General features: G+C 37.1%; 1 protein-coding gene across 1 annotated transcript; it reads left to right on the top strand.

Moving 5' to 3' along the window:
- The first annotated feature begins 3247 nt into the window (after positions 1-3247).
- On the top strand, positions 3248-12616 carry LOC579751 (ATP synthase F(0) complex subunit B1, mitochondrial). The gene is made up of 8 exons (XM_779848.5): positions 3248-3371; positions 6799-6841; positions 7540-7688; positions 8547-8710; positions 9714-9839; positions 10750-10827; positions 11480-11581; positions 12197-12616. Exons 1-8 carry the CDS (start codon positions 3344-3346, stop codon positions 12254-12256), a joined length of 750 nt encoding a protein of 249 aa, XP_784941.1. The 5' UTR covers positions 3248-3343; the 3' UTR covers positions 12257-12616.
- Positions 12617-14489: the final 1873 nt, after the last annotated feature.

Consider the following 14489-nt stretch of genomic DNA (forward strand, 5'->3'; position numbering starts at 1 on the left):
CCCCCCCCCTGCGTACGCGCCTGCAGTGCATGCATTAAAGTGATGGAGGAAGTGATTTAATTTGGTTTTTGAAGATTTGGAGTGAAGTTGCCGTGCGAATATGAGTCGGTACGTAGGCTACTCCCGGAGGCTACTCGGTAGATTATTATAGATGCTTGGAGCGATGAAAGAAAAAGATCGTTTTTTTAATTCAGTCTTGGGTTTCGGGATAAATAAGGGATTTAAGGTAGAATGACGAGTAACATAGTACTGGACGTTTATAGGCAAAAGGTTCTAAATAAGGGGCTAGATTGTTGCGATATCAACCCTTTGTAAGGCGGGGCCCAGATGAGCGGAAGCCACGACGAAGACGGCGCTGTTCAATCAGAAGCTAGATAATAATTCAGGACTTTTGGGGGTTTTGATGTCCCTCTGATACAAAAGGAAACAGACCCTCCATTATTTTGATCACAACTTGGTGCGTCTTTAATGTTGATGGTTACCATGGTTCAGTGCCATGGTTATGATCAAATACAGGGCGGCTCTTAATCACCTCTTCTGAAGATGCCTGTTCAAGGAACATTGAAATTCAAAGCAAGGCTAGAACACTGATGGTGGAGCTAGTGAACTGCCAATAATTCCAATATAATTAAAAACAGCATCCACTCATAATATGCTATCTCTGGATTTTCTTCATTGGGCCAGGTTTATAATGTACCTTCGTGCGCCCCTCAAGGGTATCTACTTTTATGTTGAGTGTAGATACGGGCCTAGTGTATTCAATGTTCAATTTGAAAAAGCAAGCAACGAATAGATAACTCATGAAATAGACAAATAAGAGGAAACATTTTGAAAACCGAAAGAGAAGCAAAATTGGACCAGGGCCTTGAATCATAACAAATGCTAAATATGTGACAAATTTGCTCTCAGTCAATCAAATGCCATGATTTCCGCCAGTTAATACAGTTACTGTAATTTGTTATTGATAACAAGTTTTATAAAACAGGGCCAGGCATCGATGCGATGTGATTTTTTTTTCAAATTTTATAAGCCCCCCCCCGGAGGGGGGGGGGGGGGGGGCGGAACTCACACATTAGGACATACGGGGATGTGCCGTTCCAATGGGTGAATTTTGCACAAAAAATCCCTAAACATGGGTCCCACTTTTAACAAAAATACCATTAAAAGTCCGATTTTTTCAAAAACACCCCAAATTTGTGGAATTTTTTTTTTTCAGGAAAAATGCCCCATAAAACCCCTAATAATGGGTAGGGATTTCGAGGCTTGAGCGGTACACCCCCATCCAAACCCATTCTAAGTACCACCCCCCCCCCCCCACCCCCCGCGGGAGGGGGGGGGGGAGAAAATAGAAAACAAAACAAAACAAATACGAAAAAGAAACAGAAAAGGGTAAAAATAAAAGAAAGCCAGTTGGGTAATAATACAACTAGTAAAGTTGCTTGTGTTTAGGGAGAGAAGCAGCGTCCAACGTAGGGTGTTATTAGCGTCTGTGGTATGGTGTAATGTTACCCCCCCCCCCTAAAAAAAAAAAAAAAAAAAAAAAAAAATGCGCTACAAATTAATAATGAAGTGTATCAAAAAAGTAAAAAATCTTTGAATGACCGGTTTTATCATACTTATTTCCCCCAATGGACTGTAGTGTTATAAAAACCGTTGGGAAAATGAAAAATGAAATTTCGATTTCCATTCATAAATATCTCGATAATCAGACAGGCGATCGGCTTGTAAAAGTAATGGGATTCATGAATGACCTAAAGGTTTATAATTATCATTGCAGCATGAGCCGATTGGGATTTTGTTTCAGAATCTGAGGCAATGTTACCGAGTCACTTTTGAGGTAATAAAAATTTTGGGAAATTTTGAAAAATTCGCTGTATATAGTAATTCTTTAAACTTTTGATATATTTGGATACCCATGTGTATTTATTTTAAGCACTATAAAATTAAGCCCCTAAAACACTTCTGCTTACGAGACATTGAATATCCATAACTAACAGTCACTGGGTTCCTTCCTGCCACCACCGAATGGTGACAAAAAAAATAGAGAGAGAGAGAGAGAAAGAGAGAGAGAGAGAGAGAGGGGGGGGGGGGGGTGTGGTGTGAAACCGTAACCGAAAAAACACTATCCCCACCCTGGTGCTTATTTTTAATTCATCCACCAGTAAGACCCCGCCCCTATAGTGGGCCCTGAGAGTCACTGATAGGCATATAATACCTTGATGGCATGCACACATTATGCTCTTGCCTAAGCTAGATTCAACAGAAAGATAAACAAAGGTATTACATAAAAATATCATTACAGAAAGTATGAAACAAATTGTATGTACACAATTCATTTTTTCTTAGTAACTATAATACACTTTACACATATCAAAATTATTACAAGGAATTCTTAATTTCTGAGGAAATGGGGGGGGGGGGGGGTCCACTAAAAACCAGTGCTTGTAGTTTGTGGATCCCTCAGAAAAATCCCTCAAATTGTGCCTTCGAAGACTTAGAAAACACTAGAAAATATTACAAAACAGCAAAACAACCACGAAACGACAAGGAGAAGGAAAACAGATAAACGGAAGAAGGAAAAGGGGAAAGCCAGGAGGAAATGACCGAAGAAGAAGTAGTTATATTGGTGATTCGGGGAAGGTAAGACCATAAGACCAAATAAATATTAAATTAATCGAGCGATGATGAAGACCTTAATAAAGAAATTAAGATAATTACCAACCCTTATCAGATTATTATCACAATAAGATTTCAGCAAAAGTATTTTAATTTTTTCCTGAAAGAATGATTGTAAAATATAAAGTGGATCATAGTTCATGCATACCCGATCACAAAAAATTAAAAATGGTACGTGAAAGTACAGTGTCAGTGAGTTTATAAATGAAATACACATGAATTCATTAAACTACATTCCTTTTTGTCATTATTTGTTTAATTCTTAATTTTTGTTGTTGGTTCAAGTAGGGAAGAAATTGACAAGGCATGCATCCGCCCCCTTTCTATAGTTCCGAATCGAATACCCCCGACCCCCGCCCCTCAAAAAGCATGCAAGCATCAATGATTACAAAAATCAATTACAATAATTGATAAAATTACAAGTGCTCCATAAAAAAAGGCTTAAAGTTGCTCAATTTCTTTGCCCGCTCGTAATCACTGAATTTTATAAACAGAAACAAATTGATTTTGTGAACCATTGCAGTTGCGCTGCCTTGGGCCATGATCCTTTGCATGTCCGTCCTCGAAATCGTGTGTGAAAAAATATCTCGACCGGCATTTCACAGATTGCGGCCATCTTTCTTGCTATCAATTTTAGTGCTGAGAAAGTGACGGGATTCTCTCCAAAATGTTGTCCCGTCTGGCTATGAGAAATGGTAAATCGAGAAATTGCAATAATTTTGGGTGTATATGTATTTATTGTATGACTTGAATGACAAATTGTTTTATTTTATTGTGTGTATATGAGATTATAATGAAACGATCAAGCTTCAGTCCATGCCGAAATTTACATTTCATGCGCCCGGCATGCCGTGATAGCGTAGGTGGATGTGCCCTCTCGCCCAACTATAGGCGTGCGGATTGGTGATGTGTGGGTCTTTGACATCATGAGCAGAGTGCAATTTTGTTTGCGAGTGTTGGTGCATGGCAGTTGATAAAGATGTGATATAAGGTCAAGAAGGGTATTTCAATTCCTTTGTTACATTAGCAAACTTATAATTCAGGATTCAATGTGAAATTGAACAAAACAAAGCTCTAAAAATACCAATAAATAAAAGACAAAATGCAAGTATCGGATCCGGACATGTCGCTGAATGAGGGTAGGCACATTCATGGGGCACTAGAGGGCGCTTCACTCGCGTACGATAATCTGAATGGCCTTGCTGCGGTGGGTCGGCAATAATCAGCCCAAAACTTGGATATGGGAGGTTGGAAGGATATATCTTTTTTATAATGTTATCCGGTCTTACCCTTAATTAACCATCCTATGTTTAATCTATGTAGAAATAACATGCGAGTGTGATAAGAGAAACATCGGGCCCATTACTGAAGTAACTTTTTAAATATTAGCCTAGAAATGACAACCAAACGGAAAAAATTGACATTTTTTCCCGACAAATCTTCATAAAATCTGAGTTATAAACAAGTCACATCTAGGTACACTAGACCTAATACAAATACGATTTTCTGAAAATTCAGGTATGATTTATTCAGTTTCTTTCAAGTATATTTCTGCGCATTGCAGCGCCAATATTCTACACTGCTTCAAAATCACACTTGAATTTTTTTTTTTGCAACGAATTTGATACGAGGTCCGCGAGTGTGCCCCGTTCCTTGCGTGTTGAAAGTTTGGTAATACATAGTTTGCATTGACTCGCGCACGAAAAAATGGTCGAAAACAAAATGTCAAATGAAGAAATAAACAAGCTTTTGTATAGTTATAAGAGTTCTACCGAGGTTTCTTTGTCGATTCAATTGATTATATAGTCTCAATTAGAATTCAGAATTATCTCACTGAAAGTTAAGAAACCGACGATGTTCTCGATCTTAGTTATTTTCATTTTGCCAGCAGCCGATCTAGCGTTGTTTGGGCAAAAAGCTAGGCCGCTGCCTTCCCACGCGAACCCTTCCGAGTCCCGCTAAAATGGCGCTTTGCGGAGCTCCGAAGCTGCGTTGGTATCGCTGCAAACTCTCAGCCGGCAAGCTCCCCACGAAGGACCATTCGCGGTATGGCGAGAGTGTGTGTGTGAAGTATGATTTTGGATTCGAGAACGCACGTAATGCAACCGTGCGCGTCATTTTCAGCTGTCGAATGTATACGACCAACTTTACATGTACGATTTTTAGTACAGATACTTGGTCAGTTTTCTTCTTATATCTTTGGTTTTACAACATTTAAAAATATAATTTCTTCAAATTTGCTCCTGACTCGGTTCAGACTAATTGTCTGATGTGTTTTCAAGTCAATTTTTTAATATATTTTTTGCATGAATTTGCCTAATGAGGGATGGTTTCATGGATACTCGAGAGTTCTTGGTTGGTTGGTCCTCCAAAATACTTGTCTGAGTTTTAACTGAAGGTGCGGGTAGGGTGTATTAATTTGAGTTGAGTATGAGCTAGACCGAATTTTTCTGTCTCTTTCGTTCATTAGCCTCTGATTTGGGTAAGGTCGGCTCTCTCTTTAGAGACAGAACAGCCCTATACGCTGTAGTGGACGCGCGTTTGTGTAAAGAAACGTTACACAAAACTTGGCCAAACTTAATCCTTAATTTTTATATTTTACCGGATGCGTATCTGATGCATTTAAAGTCCTAAATTAGCTAAATGCTTAACTACTTCGGTTCCACTTACCAACTTGACTACTTGAATCCGAAATTAATGGTCAAGATCGACATCCATGAAGAAAATCTTGTAGCTGGGTCTCATTCCTTCTAGTCTACGCCAAAGGCAAAATGATTATAACGGAAAAACTGTGCACGAGCTATTAGTTCGTAATGACATTGACCCATAATTTCCTGAAAAGGGACCATTAAACGGATTCAAGTAGTCAAGTTGGTAAGTGGAACCGAAGTAGTTAAGCATTTAGCTAATTTAGGACTTTAAATGCATCAGATACGCATCCGGTAAAATATCAAAATTAAGGATTAAGTTTGGCCAAGTTTTGTGTGACGTTTCTTTACACAAACGCGCGTCCACTACAGCGTATAGGGCTGTTCTGTCTCTAAAGAGAGAGCCGACCTTACCCAAATCAGAGGCTAACGAACGAAAGAGACAGAAAAATTCGGTCTAAGTATGGGCATGCATGAAGTAGGAGTCTGTAATTGTAAATATTAGGCTCACAGTTGAACTTGAATTCAAACAAGAATTATTTCTGGATTCCACCCATGATTTAATAGTCTACCATTTTTTTAATTATTTATATTTCAAAGAGAAAGTTTGCCAACAATTAGTGTGATGGGATGTCCAAAATTCAAGTGCATTTAACAAATATATTAAGGATTGTGATATTCAATCCATGAGCCAGTTCATTTCTACATGAATTGTTGAGGTCAATCATCTATTGGATTCTACAGGGAAAAAAGTACTTGGGGGCTCCGGGCGAAGTAGCCCCCAAAATGCCCCAAAGAGCCCCCAAAAGTCTTAAAAGGGCCCCCAAATTTTGAATAGAGTTCAATGCAAAACAAATTAAAGAGTGTTGTTTTCATGCAAGCAAGCTTGAAAAGTAGCCCCCAAAATTGTTAAAGTACCAGTATTTTTTTCCCTGGGATTCTATACTAATGCCAAACAGAAAGCAAAGCTGTACTTTTGTTTTGTAGACAAAACAAATTAGTCCAAAGGATTTCAGTCATATCGCTCTCTCAAGTCCAAAACACACTTCACATGTGATAAAAATAAAAGATCATAAAAACAACATGTCCAAACTTTATGCATGTGACTCTAGTTTCTAGCGGATTTTATTCAAAATATTTAGCAATTCATCCAAAGTTTGATCATTGCAACAATTGCAAGGCAAAACATCATTCAACCACTTTTTGTTGCAATATTGTAGTGGAAATCCTTTTATCAGGTACAAGTAGTCACTGCATTTTTGCATAGAGTCTTAAAGATCATTGAAAGACAAATTGATAACACTTACAAACATTCTAACAAGTAACATGAAATTTATGCTCTGCATGAAAATTTCAAATGATTCCTAGACTATTTGGTACTCTATGAGAATAAACTGTTGATAGCATGATATTAATGATGGAATTGACAAATCAAAAGATTCCTGATCATTATTTCTCTCTTGTATCTTTGCAGGCTCTGCCATAGCATCTATTGCATTAAGATCATCAGCACCATGGTAAGTTATAATAATAATAATATTTAGCTTTTATATATCGCTTAATACAAATGTCTCTAAGCGCTTTACAAATATACTATTAACCCGTATTGGAGACAGTGCTTGCTCGCACACACTGTGTGCACAATCTCCACTCCCTGGGGAGCATTCCAGCCAGGCGTTACTTTTCAAAAAACTGTTTGACCAACAATGACGGCTGCATCCTGTTATACTCTATACATGCAGTGATCTACTCTAGCTCTAACTAGGGTGAACAGTGTGAAGGAACGTCTTAATTTCATCTGTCACTGATTTGTAGTGTTTCTTACCGTAAAATCCCATTAATGACACAAATTGCTATTATCATCATTTACCGAAATCACTGCTAACTTTGAATCTGTTCAGTTGCACTTTCTAAAGAAAATTATCATAGAAATGTTTTTAATTGGAAACTGGAAGTGAATAAAAGCAGCAGTGATAATAATAAATATTGTTTTTCTCTTTCTTTTAGGGGGGGGGGGGGTGCATTGTGTTATACATGAAGAGTCTGCTTCAGAAACATGCTACATCCATACATCTCTATTAAACAGAGTACTGACGTGTAATAAATGAGAAAGCTCACAAATTACTTTTCACGTTTCCCAGAACTATACCTTCTCCAGTGCTATATAAATTCAGAATGTTAAGTGAAAGAAATCTTTCTTGATTTGCCGTTACAGTGTATCAGCAGCTCCACAGAAGATGTTGCTCTCTACCTCCACACCCCAACGCATGCCTAATAAGATGCCTGAGGAAGCAGGAAAGATCAGGTTTGGTTTCGTCCCTGAGGAGTGGTTCCAGTTCATGTACAAGAAGACTGGTGTCACAGGTACGATAGTAAACAAACAATACATGTTTGCGAATGCATTAGTGAATATTCACCGCACGCAGGTTAAGTCACATTAGGATGATCAACGAGACTTGTCGAGTTCATTGTCCGTCTCATTGCGACTTAACCAAGTGCAGTGCATATTACTAACGAGCTATAAACATGTAATATTTGTTTTGGGTCTACAATATGAGTATAAAGTCAAGAAATTGACTGTTGTTATCACAAAAATGCACTCCTGTGCATATGGTTAAACTGCACGCACACATGGTTCATTTCAACGCTTCTCATTGGTTACATTCTTGAACCCATTTTATAAAATGTAATATAATAAAATTGAATTGAATTGAAATGTGTTTTATTAAAAAATCCACATGGCAGCTCAAGGTCTGAATTGCATGAAGTAACAAAGTAAAATAATTAAAACAAAAATTCTTACAAATCTATGCATCTATTATAGTCGTACAATAATATATAAGAGAGAAACAGAGAGAAAGAGAAAGGGAGAGATGAGACAGCAAGGAGAGAAAGAGAAACAATGATATTGAGGCATAGGTGTGGCAGTCTAGGGGATGAAGAGATTATAAATTACATAAGTGAGTTTATTCACTTAAAATTCAAAGCACATGATAAAAGTCAAGGTAACAAAATTAAGTTAACGTAACAAAATACAAAACATTCACACAAACAAACACGAGTTGAGTTATATTGCAGAGATGCAATACCTTCAGGAAAAGAAGCAAAAGTAACAATGATATTTTTGCAAGATAAAAAAAAAAAAAAAAAAAATTGTTTTTACTCGTTATCAAATGAAATGACATAGAATTCTATTTTGACTTGCTCATTTGGATGATATAGGACCCTACGTGTTTGGAACCGGTTTGATCCTGTTCCTCCTGAACAAAGAGATCTACGTGATGGGACCTGAGACCGTCCATGCTGCGGTGGCGCTCGGCCTGTTTATCTATGGTATCAAGAAATTGGGACCAGGCATAGCAGAATGGGCTGATAAGAAGAGAGAGGTGAGATCTGGTTCAGGGACCGTTTCACAAAGCCTTTTTTCAATGACAAATGACAAAATTTAGTGTCAAATCTGCTGAGATTCAATCCAAAGGGAGGATTTCACTAGCTTATCACAAAAACTGTCAATTGTCACTGATGACAAGTTTTGTGAAATGGGGCCCAATACAGCAATTTGTCCAGCTCTTAATTGATCAGATTTTTTTCTTTCTAAATTAGCGAAGTTGCAAAGTTATCCCTGTTTGTTTGTTTCGTTCTTTTATTGCATGTTGTTTATCAATTTATTTGTTATTCATTCTTAGTCTTATTTGGCCAGAGCTAAGAGTGGTACATGAATATCAAAGCACGATGTTTGCAATGAGTGTTCATCTTGGCTCTTAATGTTCTTTAAGATCAGTTAAAAAATGAGATATAAAAATAGAGAAGCTTTTGCCTTACCAAATTCAGGAAGTCCTTTTAAAAATAATTTTCTTAAAATACATATTTGCTAATTCTCCCTGCTAGTAAAAAGCAGGTAAGCGCTCTTTTTAAGCTCTCAATTCATGTACCACTAGTTTAGATTATTGTAGCTAGGAAACTGTCTCTGTATTAAAGCTAATCTTGATCTCTGGTATCGTATGTTGAGAGAACATGGCTATAATTCATTTTGGATTGTTTATCCTACAGTGGATTGATTGTTGAACCAGTAAAATAAAAAACAACCTCTCAAAAACTTGCTGGAAATCATCTTCAATAGAAACCACAACTCTCATTTGCACACACATGTAGTGACCTGTGTTAAGCACATGGTGTCTGGCCTACTCACCTTAATTTCCTTATCTTTCTATGCTCATTACTCAGCCCCTATAAATTTTCTACCAAAATCGTTTGGCATATGTCATTTATTTGTAATCTTCAACATTCAGTGTAATTTTTGTTGCATTCTGTAATGTTTTACCCACACACACAACCACAAACACTAGAACTGAAGCTCATCTTTAAATTCTTTTCTCCATGCTTCTACAGGAGACGCTAGCAGATGCCTACGCAGGACGCAACGCCAACATCGCAGCATACAAGGATGCCATTGAACATGAGAAGACTGAGCAATGGAGACTGGATGGAAGGAAACAGCTCTTTGATGCAAGGAGGGTAAGGACTGAATGCACTCCTCTCTTTACGATGATATTTAGTGGTAGAGTCAAATCTGCTTTGTACCGCAGTCACAAAGATGAGACTGACATTAGATTGTCCAGAAAATAGGGATGGCCAAGAATTAGTTAGGTTGGATCAATTCAGAGCTGATTTGGAGGTTGGATGGAGTAGTGTACTACATTATTGCAGATTTTTACAAGAGCCATTGTGAATTCAGTGCATCATTTTATATGGAGTGGCTTATAGTCACTTGTGTGTGAATCTTCAAGGTGATTTTGTGGCTGAAGCAAGAGCTTGGAACTAAAAACAACTGAGTTTGCAGTTAAAACAAGGTATATAGATGAACATGTACAATTGAATATGTTTTAAAAAAAAACTAATTACAGCAAAAATATGGTCTTTACGGTATGCATTTGCGCTGCGTTACGACATCAATAGGTTTTTATTAGGTGAAAGGAAGGCCGGTTGAAAAATACTAATTTTGATGGTAAAATACTAATTTTGGAGGTGCTGAGTACTAATTTGTACTTCCAAAGGTTGGCAGCTCTGTATTAGTGTTCAAATACAGTCAAACCTGTCTATAGCAACCGCCCAAGGCTAACATGAAAAGTGGTCTTTACAGACAGGTGGTCACTAAAGCAGGTCTAACTGTATAATGGAAAAAAAGTGATGTTTTATGGGAGGTTTCAAAAAGAGTTGAAGAAGGGCCTGATAAGAAAGGGATGTTTTACCTACACATACATGTACAACCGCATACACAAGACATTTGGTTATTCTGATTGTGTGTGACTGTTTGTAGAAAAGTGTAGTAATGAGATTGAATATGAAGAAAGACAAGTGAGCAGAGACTGAGAGAGAGAGTGGATTAAATATCAATATTAACTGTGTTCATATTTATCGTTTGCAGGAGAACGTAGCTATGAGAATGGAGATTGAATACAGAGAAAGACTGCAGCAGGTAGCACAGGCAGTCCAGAAGAAGATGGTAAGTTAACCAGTCATTATCATCAGGTGCCAGGTCTGTTACAGACATCAGCGGTCATGGCCCTCCCTTCCATTTCTGTCTATTATCTGTTATTCTTAACAATTTGTGGTTGCCCATTTTTTCAGGCTTTGCGAATATGTGAAGTCGTTGCCTTCCCCTGCAAGTTACAATAACTGAGGTTCAGTGTTAGTTATTGATACCAAGTTTTATGAAACAGGGCCATGATCAGAGCCTTGATCAGAGCCTAGATCAGAGCTTTGTGTTAGGCTAAATACAATCATCAAAGAAACTAGAATCTGAGATGTGGTAATGTAACAGGACGAGATAGCATGAACTTGCCCAAAGACACTGGGCAACGACCAAGTTGTTATGAGTGTGGGCTCACCTATGGACTGCAGTGAACATGTCTTTAAAGGCCCACTGTACTACTTGTAGCCACTTGCTCCCTCTTTATAGAAAACAATGTCTAATCGGTGACCATTGGTTCCCCATGATCCTCTTTTTCTTATGTTAATTGAGAGCTGAGTTGATGAGAAAGCCACCTGTCAGTGACCATGCTGGGTGGTCTAATCCCTCCTGGCCAAACTAGTACAGACAGGCTTTAACACCTCAATTAATTCATGCCAAAACAAATCTCCATTGCACCTTATAGGACTACCATGTTGAGCTCGAGAATACCAAGAGACGTCTAGAGCAGCAGCACATGGTCAGATGGATTGAACAGAATGTTGTCAAGAGCATCACACCACAACAGGTAGGTTCAATACCTCTCCTTACATAACAACTTAACACCTGGGTGGAGACAGTCAAATGTAGATTAATATTTTATAATTTGTTATATTTGTCAAAATTTATTTATTTTTGTAAAAGAAGTGATAGTTTACAAATGACATGGGAATGTTTATTTTTTATCAGATTTCATTATCTTATCGATTACTTTGACAATAGACAGATTAACAACTAAATTATTTGCACGCTTACCAAGTTCTGTAACTTTTTAAGTATTTAGAAAAATTGATTTGTCCCCATTTAAGTTTCTTGAGAATGTCACTTAGTAAAGCTTCCATCTACAAGTATAAGACAAAGACCCTTATTCAACCAGCCAACCTTTGATTCTTGAGTTATGAAAACAAAAAATACATCAAATTTACAAAGGGTATGAATAAGTTAATTGTTAATTAACTGTAGTTTAACTTTTTTCTATTTCCGCTCTATTTACATGTATGAAGGTTTTGAAACAATTTAGATCATATGGATGTAAATATATTAATATAGAACAATCCAAAGTAATGAACTGTCACAATCTAATTCTATGATGCCATATTTCATTCTTATTTTTGTTTCTTTTCTGTTTCTCTCATACTTACAGGAGAAGGACATCATGTCTACATGTATCTCAAATCTGAAGAACCTCGCTCCTACAGCATGAGAAAAATAATCTTCTAGTCGTGTATAAAATATTCACCTGTTCCACGGTTTCTACCATAATGTTTTCTGTGCAGAGTATATTGAAAGTGTGTAATGTATTTTGCCTCCCTGAATGAATGAACAGTTGTTATGCAAACATCATGCTCGACTTGGAATAACAAATTCTAGAATTATTTATCGAGACGTCCATATCGCAGGATGCGTTTTGAATATAAAGTTGAATCAAATTCATAACCAGTGCCCTTTAGTTTCTGAAAGCCTATTGGATTCTTAGAGTATTGGTCAGGAATTTGCTGGTTTGGTTGAATAAGAAATGAAAGAATTTAACTTAAAATTTCATCCTTTCTCTTACTTCTTTGTGTATATCAGAGAAGTCTTGAAAATTGGTTTTTGATAATCTTCCCCCCAAATACCCAAGGCACAGCATTTGGAAAGAAACATGGTTTGATCAAATAGTCATGAAAGCTGGCGTTTTATGTGATGTCTGTATTGATACATTTCTATTTGATGATATTGATAGGTAACCATGGCAATTGTTACTCTGCAAGTGTGAAATGATATGAAATTCTTTTACAGAATATAAAATAAATGAACATATAGTTGTTTGAAAGAGAAAGAAAAGCTGTATTTGTCTGTTTTTCTTCATATTTTGATGGTGTGGGAGGTAGTAAGAGCTGCGATAGTTGTTTTGAAATGTGTATTCAACTTGTGGATACATTAATGTTTAAAAATAATAATAATGTTGTAAATGTAAAGAAACTCCATGTGATTTATGTTCCATCAAGGAGCAAATAATTAAAGATACATGATCAATTTATGAAGGCATACTAGAGAGAAGTGATGGAGAGAGAGAGAGAGAAAGAAAGAGAGGAGAGAGAGAGAGATTACTGTCTAGTGGAGAAAGAAAGGGGGAGAGAGGGAGAAAGGATAGAGGGAGAGAGTGAGACGAGAGGCTAGTGGAGAAAGAAAGGAGGAAGGAGAGAGAGAGAGAGAGACGAGAGGTTAGTGGAGAAAGAAAGGAGGAAGGAGAGAGAGAGACGAGAGGTTAGTGGAGAAAGAAAGGGGGAAGGAGAGAGAGAGAGAGAGACGAGAGGCTAGTGGAGAAAGAAAGGAGGAAGGAGAGAGAGAGAGAGAGAGACGAGAGGTTAGTGGAGAAAGAAAGGGGGAAGGAGAGAGAGAGAGAGACGAGAGGCTAGTGGAGAAAGAAAGGGGGAAGGAGATGGTGAGAGGAGAGAGAGGTTAGTGGAGGAAGAAAGGTGAGAGAGAAAAGCAAGAGAAAGGTGAGAAGAGAAATAAAATAGAAAGAAGAAAAAGGAAAGAGAAAGAGAAAAAGTAAGGAAAGAGGGAGGGGCAAGAAGAGAGAGAGAGGTGATGGCCATAGGGAAATGAGTGATAGCAGGATATTTATTGTAGAGCAATCCAACCCTTACATTAGGCAAATCTGTGCCAAATTCCAGTTAAAACACTGAGCAATTAGATATATCTGTAAGGTTTTAGAAAGTTATTTTCACTATGGTTTCATCCTGTTTTTCTCTCCACACTTATCAACTTTCCTGCTCCATCTAATCTTGCTTCTCTGAACAACGCAATAAATCATGAACAATAACAAAATAATATCTGCTTTATATAAAAGGATTTAATTTTCTTCATAATAATTTCAAATTGTGACTGTCTGTCCCATACCAATATCAAATATCTTTGCACAATATCTATCTTTCACAAGTCACTTCACCACTCACATAAACACATGTACACTCCATACCCTCTCACATAAAACCATCCTCAATTCTGAATTCTTCTAAAACAAAACAAAAAATGGTGGCAAAAATACATTTAACATTACAATTTGCTCAATAGTTCATTTGGAAACAGAGTAGGTGGTTTAAAAACACATTTAGAAGGTAAGATTAGAAAGATTTAGATTACATTCAATCGCCCTCATAAATAGATTACATGTAACACATCGATATCAAATTGCTTTATAATTTACTACATATAGCCTTCATAAACATTAAAGAACACAATTAGGAATCTGATTGTGTTTTAATCTTGGAAGAATTTTATAGCTTATTGTCAACTTACACCATAGAAATCTGACTGTAAAAAAAAAAAAACTTAGAGGAAAATGATTTTAGTGTTGACATTAATTTTACCAACACAAATTCTAACCATGCAAGGCTTGCAAGATTATTTAGTTCTTTTGGTTATAATTCATAGTTTTACTCCAGTTTCTC

Source organism: Strongylocentrotus purpuratus, unplaced genomic scaffold, assembly GCF_000002235.5.
Source record: "Strongylocentrotus purpuratus isolate Spur 01 unplaced genomic scaffold, Spur_5.0 spur5_scaffold_17, whole genome shotgun sequence".
NCBI lineage: Eukaryota > Metazoa > Echinodermata > Echinoidea > Camarodonta > Strongylocentrotidae > Strongylocentrotus > Strongylocentrotus purpuratus.